Source organism: Oreochromis niloticus, linkage group LG20 (genome assembly GCF_001858045.2).
Source record: "Oreochromis niloticus isolate F11D_XX linkage group LG20, O_niloticus_UMD_NMBU, whole genome shotgun sequence".
In the NCBI taxonomy this organism is placed as follows: domain Eukaryota; kingdom Metazoa; phylum Chordata; class Actinopteri; order Cichliformes; family Cichlidae; genus Oreochromis; species Oreochromis niloticus.
The window spans coordinates 24,835,241-24,845,931 of record NC_031984.2 but is presented as its reverse complement, the minus strand read 5'-3'; the positions used below and the strand labels follow the sequence as shown (position 1 = coordinate 24,845,931).

The window sequence follows — 10,691 nt, the reverse complement described above, 5'->3', positions numbered from 1 at the left end:
TTTCGTTTTTATATTTTTTAGATGACATAATATTCCATTGTTTGTGGTGTAAGCGTTAACGCCAGGCGATAAGAGTTTTTCCGATGGTACAGGGTGTTGTTTTAGATAGTTTTATAAGACGTGGCAATTTCTTTTTTCATAAACTTTATTTAAACTTTTAAACGTGATAACAGTAAGCTGCGGACAAACTGGTTGTTTTCTTTAAAAAAGAAGAAGAAGAAACGAAAAACATTTCAACATCAGACATGTTTGGGATTTTTTATATAATAGTTTCACATGATGTGGCCAGTACATATATATATTATTTTCCTGGCTTAGTATGGGGACTCTAGGAGTGATGTGACAGTAAACAAAACAAATCCATGTTCAGTAATTAAGGTACTTTGCATTGGTTATTTTATTTAAGAGAAATCTATTAGTTTGTTAGCTTGTTTGACCATTTGATTAAAACAGTGTTATTGTGCCTGTGTAACTGAAAATCCCATTAGCAAAACTGGTTAAATGAGAAATCTCTAGGTAAGCCAGATCCTGCACTTCTCTTGATGCAAAGCACAGAGTATTTAGTAGCTGAGTTCACAGAAGTTATTACTTATCTGAAATCATCAGAGGTTGTTTAGCGCTGATACCCCAATCCTAAAAAAGGGTAGTCAAACATAGCTGGGGGCCAGAAATAGCCTTGTAAAGACTACTTTGGCCCACTGGATGGCTGTGGAATAAGTGAAGGAGGCACTGTTTCACTCTTATTTTACAGCTTTTCCTACTAATAAGGACCTCCCCCATCACCATTCAGACTTCAGCAAAGTAATTAAGTAATAAATAAACAATTAAAAGACAGAAAGGTTCCTGTTTTCACTGTTTACTATAGAATTTTCTTTTCACAAGTAGACTATATTTTTTGGTTTGTTTGTTTTTTTAAAGAACATTTTCTGTGAATTCAAAAATCTTTCCTGTAATTACAGGACAGTCTGGAGAATGAGCTACCAGAAATTCTTTCCTACAGCTGCATTTCTTTATTATGTGGAAAAACCTAGATGTACTGTTGAAACTGCACTTCTTTTTCTCATATTAAGATATCTCAGGGATTAAATGTGCAGGTAGAGTCCTTTGCATTGTCAGAAAGGGGAGTTTCACTGGTCACTGGTTTAACCAACTGTGGGTCAAAGTGGGTTTAACAACCCTGCTCTAGAGGGTGGGAGATACATAGTAAGATAAGTAACTGCTGCTGAGCTAAATAGCATAAGCCCTAAATAAACAGCACTTCCCTAAAAAAAACTTTTAATACTCCAATAATAAAATATTATATATTTCTCAGTACTGCGACCATGAATTGAATAAATGGTTCAGAAAATAGGATAGTCTCCAATGACCACCATCAGCTCTGTGAGGAACATCTTGTGGAATATTTTAGAAAGTTAGTGGAGGATTTTATACAGACACATTAATGCAGAAGAACAAGTGTTTATTTTCTAATAATTTCCAAAAGTTCCATGTTGGCTTTTGAACTCATAAAAAAGGCTTGGGAGAGGAATGAAGGAATTAAATCATGATTGTGAGCATTACTAGTGAACCAATCTGGACATAATAAAAATGTTGAAATCTACCATCAGATGAAGTAATTCCTTTTAATTAGTCTGAGGTTCAGGTTCTTTATTCCAGTCATGAAACTTTGGGAGTAGTGACCTTTTTCACATTCAGATTTGAGGTTCAGCTTCTTCTGTGTTGTGCACAACACCCTGGGGTTCAGACAGAGTCTTTGCATCACATTCTTTGTAAGGCTCACTGTTCTTTCTATCGAACTTTGGGGAATCAGTTTCTATCTCTGGTTTCTGATTGGCTGCTCCTCGAAAGATGCCAATATCTGCAAAGATACCTTTACAGAGACCATGTGACAGAGGTGTCTGTTCAGCTCTGAGGTTATCTTACAGGTGGTGTACTCGGGATGTTCATCGACGATCCAGAGAAGTGTCTGGAAAGTAACACCAAATGGATGGATGGCAGGACCCGAGGTTTCCCAGCAGAACATTGCTCAAAGCATCAAAGTCCCATACGCAACAAACTGCGATGCACTGTGTATTCTGACACCTTTTTATCAGAACCAGCATTAAATCTTTCGGCAATTTGAGCTACAGTAGCTTGTGTATTGGATCGGACCACATGGGCCAGCCTTTGCTCCCCACATGCATCAATCAGCCTCGGTCGCCCATGACCCTGCCGATGGTTCACCACTGTTCCCTCCTTGGACCACTTCTGATAGATACTGACCACTGCAGACCGGGAACACCCCACAAGAGCTGCAGTTTTGGAGATGCTCTGACCCAGTCGTCTAGCCATCACAATTTGGCCCTTGTCAAAGTCACTCAAATCCTTACGCTTGCCCATGTTTCCTGCTTCTAGGCCATCAATCAGCAGCTGAAAAGCCATTAAATTTAGTGCTCTCGTTGGTCCTTAAAAGAATGGAGAAAGCAGTTAGACAACATGAAAGAAAAACACAGTTGCGTTTATTTACAATAAATGTATGGAGCCTACAATACCTGAAGAATTAGTGAATAAGAAGCTGTGCACAACGACGGACACAAAGGCATCATTCAAAATCTGTTAAATGAAGCTCATACGAGCGTAATCACAGTACTGTCTTCACTTTAATCCCCTGACAAGTGAAAGATGTTTGCGTCATTACTGACTATAATTACTGCGAACATTGTACTTACTCTGTCACTGTAGGACGAGCTGATGTTTGCGGAACCAGTTCCGCTCATAGATTTTCAGAATAAAAGCACCACGACTATGGCTCAAAAGCTCATTTTAGTGCTTAAAGTAGGGGAAGGCTAAAGAATGTAAATTGGACGTGACATTATCACTGGTAAGATCAAATGTAATCAGTAATTACAGGCAGCTATAAATAAATACAAAGGCATACACAAAGGAGAGAAATTAAATAGCAAACAAACTAAGAAGCTGAACATAATTAATCCAGTCCAGAGTCCAGAAATAAATAAAAGCGAATACTGCATATATCACACAAGGGGCGATCATTTGAAAGAAGTGAACGTGATTTATTGGAGTACCGCAATGAAGCAGAGCAGAGTAGAGGAATGAAGTAGGACAGGAGTCCAGTTATTTGTACCTCGCAGAGTATTCATCTTTTTTAAGATCACACAAAGCATTTGACTAGATCAAGTCCATAGAGAGTGCCATGGATATGTGTGATGTTTGTGTATTAACAGTAACTCTACGAGTCTTTTGCTCTAAATTCGGTAATTAAAAATTTATATATATATATATATATATATATATATATATATATATATATATATTTAAAATGCAATTTACCACAGGAAAAATATGTGTTATATGCTAAAATTAGAATACAGATTTTTTTTTTCCCACTCCTCCTTTACAACTCCTCTTAGTTATTGGATTAGTTTCTTCATTAGCCTTTCCTCAGCCTGAGTCTTTGGTCCTTTTTCTGGTGGGAAAAAAGCACAGCCAATTAATCATGTGATGCAATGTAAGGAGTCCTCTGATCTGTTACAGAGAGACAAGGGTTGGCCACCTGGATTTTTCAACCTGCTGTTTGCACAAAATCTTCCGTTGCTAAGGAAACCGTTTTTAGAAGTGTCTGTGCTTGCACAATTACATTCACTCTTAAATGTTCAGCACTGATGCATGATAAAATTTGATGGTATACTGCAGTGAAATGGAGACTTGATCCTCCAAGTGTGCATGGATGGACTGACCAGATGACATGTTGAAGATAACGTGCTAGCAGTTAGAACCAGCACCCAGCCCTGTTACATTTATTAACAGTGTTAGAGTCAGGCGGGGCTCCGTTAGGGAGGTGAAGTCTCTCTTACTGTCTCTGTCAGCAGCGATACCTTCGTACTCTGCGCTTTATAAACTGTGTTCATTTGCTACTAAGGGGCACTTGGTGCAGTAGTAATAGTTAATTAATTCATTTCCAGAAAATGAAAAATGTGTCAATCATAAATTGCTATTTTAACCACCAAATGACTTGGCCTGTGCACTTATGGATGCACTTTATCTGTTGTATATTCTGCTGTTGCTTATGTTTTTGGATGGAGGTCCAGTAGATAGACCACTGCCTACTAAAGTACATATGTCCCACTCATAACGTACATATGAAGAACTGCATATTACATGGCTAGAATATGTAGAGAGACAAAAACACACACATGCAAACAATTTTCAGGATTGAAAACACACACATGCAATGTGCTCATAACAAAAAAAGCCTTGTTTGACAGGGTTGAGTTGGAGCCCAGAATCCTTTTAACCAGAAGACAACAGTCCACAGCCAATCATCTGCTTTCAATTTTTATTTGAATAAAACACACTAGATTAAGGAAACATATAGCTTATCTAGTGAGCTCCAGCCTCCATGCGACCATGGATGGATGGGCAGCTATTCCAGGAGCATGCATAATGGTTCATACTAGTGCTTCTCTTTAACGGAGATACATATATATATATATATCTATATATACATTCTCAGACATCCAGGTTAGGATAGTCTTAGGAGCTTGAAAAAAGAAGGCAAGTTGACTTCTTTGAGTCTGTGAAGACTTTTAACTTCTCATCCAAGAGGCTTATTTAGTTCTAAAAACAAAACATGAAGAGTCCCAGGTTTGGGTCGCCATCACTGGGGATTTAAAGGTGAAACCACTGTGAGACCTTGGCCCACCCTATCATGTGACCTAATGAGGTCACCTCATTTAGTGGGGACTAAATGTGCCTGGATCTCAGGACTGCACTGTAGACAGCCGATGGTGCAGTGTACACAGATTGCCTCCTTTACACCTTGATGGAAAATTTTCTGTTTTCTCTTTCATTCTTTGTGTGTATTAAACATTCAGGCACAGCTCCAAACGTATGCCTTCGTTGTATTTATACAAACAAACACATAAATACATTCTGCAAACAGTATCATTAGTAAAATCGTCAGCACCTATTCAGACCCATCTTGATCAAACAGTCAAAACATTTTCATGACAAATATTCAAATTGTGGTGATCACAGAATTTAATGGTTGCACTTCTTTGGAAATGTTAACCTGATGCCCCCTTAGTGTTTCTACACTTTCCCTCAATGTCAATGTGCTGTTCTCACTGTAGGAAACGCCCCGTTTACAAATCAGATTTATTATCTTCTTGTCAATCTGCTTGCAAGTGTGAAGACCCTTGCAAAGTTTTTTCAAATCCTTCATCAGACAAAAAGTTTTGCAGAGCCTCAGTTCCAGGGGCAACATACAAGAACTCTTGTCCTTCTGCTCACCCAGCTGCACCACCCAGAACTTGGACAGCTCACTGGGGTTCTTTGCGTTGCTTGCCACCATGTTAAGAATCAGAGGGTAAAGGTCATGAGCTGCAGCTGGGATGGAGGATTCTGACATGCTGGGGTCAGGAGGACAGTGGCTGGGCTGTGAAGAGAGTGAGAAATGATTTTGATACAACACAGTAGTATATTTAGACATTTAGACATACTGCACCTGTAAGTTCTATCACATCCTTATTTTGTTTCTTGACTTAAAGATGCAAGAGTCCAGGTAATCGTGTGACATTGAACGCATATCAATAAATCTGGCAATGACTAAGAATGATGATTTCATATAGACTGTACCTGTGGACTGACAATAAGGACTTGGTTTGCAGACTTAGCTTCCTCTGCCAGCCAGCGCATCGGCCCCTTCTGTGCAATCTTTTCTTGCTGCCAAATGTCAATTGCAACCTTGCAGCCGCCATGCAACTGCAAGAACTCTGCAAGTGCCACAACAGCACGCTGGAATGCTGAATTCACAGCAGGGTACACCAAAAGGACATGAGGAGGCACCACGGGAATGTTCTGGTAGTCCAGTAATTTGCCAGCTTTAACATTCCTATTATTATCTGGGTAGTAAGAAAACAATGGAAAGGAGAGTTAGTCAGCTTCAGCACCAGCCAGCAGTGGTGTCTAGAAGGGGAATCCCTAGCTTTGACTACTTCTTGTATACAACTTGTAAACCTAGGATGGTGAAGCAGAGTTTCTGTGCTTTCAAAAGCATTTTAAGGTAAGACGTTTAAAGCATTCATATCCAAGTGACTCCAAACATAGCTCAAAAGGCTCACAGGTAAGGCCATCCTGTAGCAGGGAGCCTTTTTGCTAAATACAATTCAGCATTCAAGTAAATCACGTTGTGCACACACAAAGTAAAAGTGCGTTTGGTTGAGCATATATTTTTCCTATTCATCATTAATAATTTGGGTGCATCTTCCAAAAAAACCCCAAAATGTTTATATTTACAGATTATGCAGAATGAACTCAGGATAATGAGGCTGACCACTCCTCCGGTAAAGATGATGGCAGCATGTTTAACTCTCGGCGCTGCAAAAGCGGGCACATACAGAGGAAACACATTTATTCAGATTTTATTGATTCAGTACAGGTGCTTTGGGAAATTGTGACTCGTACCTGGAGTAGTTAGCCCAGTAGTGACCTTAACTGGAGTAAATAATTAGAAAAGATAGATTAGTCACCACATGCATTGTAAATTGGTGTAGTAAGTATTTAAAATCATACAATGCACTTCATGCGTGTGGTTTGATATATTCCCTTGCAGTACTAAGAAACTGGGATTTTATATATGTACTTATCTTTGCAGACTCACTGAAATTATTAGCTGAACTATACTGAACAGTATTGCTCACCTGTAGTTACATGAGGAGAAGTTGGTGTAACCGTTGCTATAAAACAGAGAAAATGTTAATACTTTTACCCATTTATATCTCCTAAGTATATTGTGTCCATCAAGTTTTGGCTATAATGGTTTTTGCAAAAATTCATATTGAAAAAAGGACAAATAAAAAAAAAAAACACTTACTTTTTGGTGGTTTGGGAATATAAATAGATTTCATCAGATAAACTAAATTGCCGTCCACCGGTGGAGGCAAAGGGAGATTTGCAACTTGTATTGAATTGTAACCATAGGAAGGGTTTACAGCATAATGAAACCATATCTAGGTTTCAGAACAAAAAGAAAAAAAGGGGAAAAAACAATTAACAGCATCACAGACCTTTTTCTCTATGTAGAAAATAGGACCAAAACATATGATCAGTACTACTAAGGTTAAGACCGGTACCTGTCCTAAGTGATCCAAGCTTGCGTTGGCCAAAGGTGGGTTGTATTTGCAGTGGTAGTCTTGTCTTTCTGTTCTGAGGCGAGTGGCTCTCAAATATTTAGTACTAGCTGCAGAGAGAAAATAACAGACTGAAATAAATTAGTCTGCCTTTCGATATTAACCAGTGAGTGTCCATGACAAGGATCCTGACACTAAGTACACATTGTATAAATCCATGAAGGAAAAGTTAAAATCTTCAACATCTTTTGCTGGATATCATCTCAATGTCCTTAACGTTTCACCACCATCAGCAAATAAAACATCTGCAACAAAGACCTACTGTCTACTCTGCAGGTGTATGATTGTTTAGTAAATGGCAACATTAACATCAGCAGTACCAAGTGATATATAAAAAACACACAAAATGTGGTCTCCAACCATCAATGTTGATCGCCCAGCTTATGTTGAGCATGACTCTTTCGCCTACTGACACCGTGTTCAAATTCAAGCCTGCCACTACAGATGGAACCAAGGTCTCGTGTCCTGGGGGAAAACCTGAAATGAGAAACAACAGCAGTGCTCACTGTCCCCGCAGATGGATTGTGTTTTCGGATATTTAAAGAGATGGTCAGTGTTTGGCAGCTGAAATTCACACGATTGTTCAAAAATAATAAATTGCATAAATATAGGAAATCTTCCTCTCAGTGACTGAGTTGTCTCAATGTGTCCTCATTTTTTATAGATCAAGGCCTGAGTAACCCAACCTTAAGTGTTCATTAAGGTGTTTGTCACATAGATATAAAATAAGCTCAGAGATTAAGCAGGTGTTATAGACAGGGTGATTAGTTTATGTAAAAATGCAGTTTGTTGTTGTTCTGGTTTACGTGCTGAAAATAGTTTTATTTGTGTATGTTCAATGTGTTAGACTTGTACATAGTTAAACATATATGATCAAATAATGTTGAATCCTGGATATGGATTTGTAAGCAATGAAATTTGAAATAAGGGGGTAGGAACAAGAAAAAAAGTGTAAACTTCATCCTACTGCTTTTCGAGCACACGCATTCTGTAGACATAGATATATACATGAAAACTTGATGATTTTTAAGTTTTGTTTTTTGTTTTTTTTCTGTTGTTATTTCAATTATATTTGCATGTTCAAAATAAATTATATCTATCTATCTATCTATCTATCTATCTATCTATCTATCTATCTATCTATCCATATATATATATATACATATATATATATGTATATATATATATATATATATGTATATATTGCAGCTTCTGTAACAGTCTTCGTTGCAAAAAAGATAAAAACAAACACAGTATAATGAAATCTGAAGGTCTCAACTGAGCATGGCTATTACCATATTTGATAACTCACAAAATATGTAATGCATTTTTTTTATATTAAATTCTTACTTTATATGCATTTGTTATTGTCATTTTCCTTTCATGTGTCTGTCAGTGATGAATTTTTTTTTTTAAAGTGTAGAAAAGCAGAAAAAATATGACCACTAGTAGCTTTAGAGTCAATCGCGAAAAAGAAAGTTCACCCTCTTTAAATGATAAAGTATTAATATATCAGCAAATATTAAAAATAATATTTGATGAAAGTTATCAGTTATCAAATATTAAAAATAAAAATAATAATTTAACAAAAACATATCAAAAAGCAAAAGCACTGTGTGAAAAACACCCTTACTGCTTCCAAAGGGATTAAAAGTAAAAAGCAGCAGCCGGGTTCTGCTAATCAAATCCACCTGATTTGCTGATGATCACAAAGTTTTGTGAGTTTGCTGGTCTGGGAAATTCAGATGTGTGTTAATACAAAAGTTGCAATCTTCCCGGGAGGGAACACATTGGACATTCAGACTGTGCAATGTTCACAGAAACTGCAAACAGCCCTGGAGCTACATCTCAGACTCTACATGCCTCAGCTTGCAGGTAATAAATACGCCAGCAGATTCATCCAACAGTCAAACCATGCAATACTCAGAGAAATTTGTTAAAAATCTGAAGGCTAATACACCTCCAAGGAGAAAAAAGACATTCTGATGACCATCAGTCTGGGATGGGATATAAGGCTGTTAACATATAATCAATCTACAGTGAGGAATATTATTCACACGTGGAAAGACAGTTGACATCTTTTTAGGAGTGGAAGTTTCATCAAGCCCCACAAATCTCAATAAGTGAAGCAATGCTGTCACAAAGAGCATAACAAAATTTCTCAACAGTGATCCTCCACAGTGTGAGAGATTGATGAAGTCATAGTCTGCAGTCTATGAGTGCCAAAGTAATTAAGTCTTGAGGCGCGCTTTCACACACTCCTTCTGCATCTTACCTTAGTTTCTGTTAACTAAATAACGACACTGTGTAATATCTCAAGCTACTGAACTTCTACAAGAGTACAGTGGAATGCATCCTGACAAATGGTGTGCCAGTGTTGCTAGCTGCACTGGTGCATACAGGTAAGAGAGGTCAAGGTGGCACAGACCATTGCTGGGATGCAAGCCCAGGATAAAGGAGAAAACAGAAAGCATCAGCAAGGGCAGTACACATCCAGAATATTCTGGGTTTGAACAGCTGCCATCTGTCAAACGGTTCAGAAGAATAAAAACAAGAAGTAACAGACTCAGGAAGAGTTTTTGTCCAGGAGCAGTGGCTTCCACCTCTCTACATACCTGACTGTAAACAGGGCACAGAAATACTCAGATACAAACAAGTCTGGGCTGAGGGCATTTTAATTGTAAAGTGCTGTTGTTTTTCGCCTCTGCTGGCGCTGCCAGGCTATTTTGTATCTTTACTTACTTATTTTTATTCATTCTATTTCAGTGCGCCCCAGGGTGGCTGTGGCTACAATGTAGCTTACCATCACCAGTGTGTGAATGTGTGTGTGAATGGGTGGATGACTGGTTGTGTAAAGCGCTTTGGGGTCCTTAGGGACTAGTAAAGACAGGCCATTTACCATTATTTATGTATTGTTTTTATCTTAAGAGAAAGCCAAACCGAATTTCATTGTACTCTATATCTTGACAAAGATCTTTATATGTTACGTGTTGCTGTTCATCTGAGGGAGTATTTAACACATTTTAGAATCTGTCTAGAACCAGATTACTTTGGAACACCGGGGTGCTCAGTGTCGACCTGAAATAGTTTAAACATAACATATTGGCAGATTATAGTTTCCATCTAGCGCTAATAAACATGAAATAGGCTTACCATGATATTCTTCACATTTCACCTCCTGAAAAGCAACAGCACAAATAAATGAGCGTGCAAGATCCCTTTGAAGTTTGAATTAAAATACATAAATACATAAATAAATAATAAAGGATTACTTAAAAAAAAAGTGGGTCACTTACAATGTTATGTGATGTCACCTTGGCAGCGACACAAAACAGAAAAAACAGCGTGACTCTCCACATAATAAAACACCAGTAAAAGTTACAGAAACGAGCGATCAGAAAACGAGAGCAAAGTATTTAAAATTTACACAGACTGCTGGGTAACTGTTTAACTACCTACAGGAATACTGTAGCGCTGACACGCTGAGTTCCGTTACTTAAA

At 37.9% G+C, this 10,691-nt stretch overlaps 1 protein-coding gene and 1 long non-coding RNA gene across 2 annotated transcripts; both read right to left on the bottom strand.

The window, feature by feature from the left end:
- Positions 1-609: 609 nt before the first annotated feature.
- Positions 610-3,219, bottom strand: LOC106098219 (uncharacterized). Its single transcript, XR_001224347.3, has 2 exons — positions 2,709-3,219; positions 610-2,444 (listed from the first exon to the last, which is right to left on the bottom strand). It is a non-coding gene; the product is annotated as an uncharacterized LOC106098219 (long non-coding RNA).
- A 1,103-nt stretch (positions 3,220-4,322) lies between these two features.
- Positions 4,323-10,672, bottom strand: il17rb (interleukin 17 receptor B). The gene is made up of 10 exons (XM_005478337.4): positions 10,487-10,672; positions 10,344-10,368; positions 7,551-7,667; positions 7,134-7,240; positions 6,875-7,010; positions 6,702-6,737; positions 6,466-6,495; positions 6,298-6,378; positions 5,638-5,903; positions 4,323-5,437 (listed from the first exon to the last, which is right to left on the bottom strand). Exons 1-10 carry the CDS (start codon positions 10,547-10,549, stop codon positions 5,018-5,020), a joined length of 1,281 nt encoding a protein of 426 aa, XP_005478394.1. The 5' UTR covers positions 10,550-10,672; the 3' UTR covers positions 4,323-5,017.
- Between the last annotated feature and the right edge of the window lie 19 nt (positions 10,673-10,691).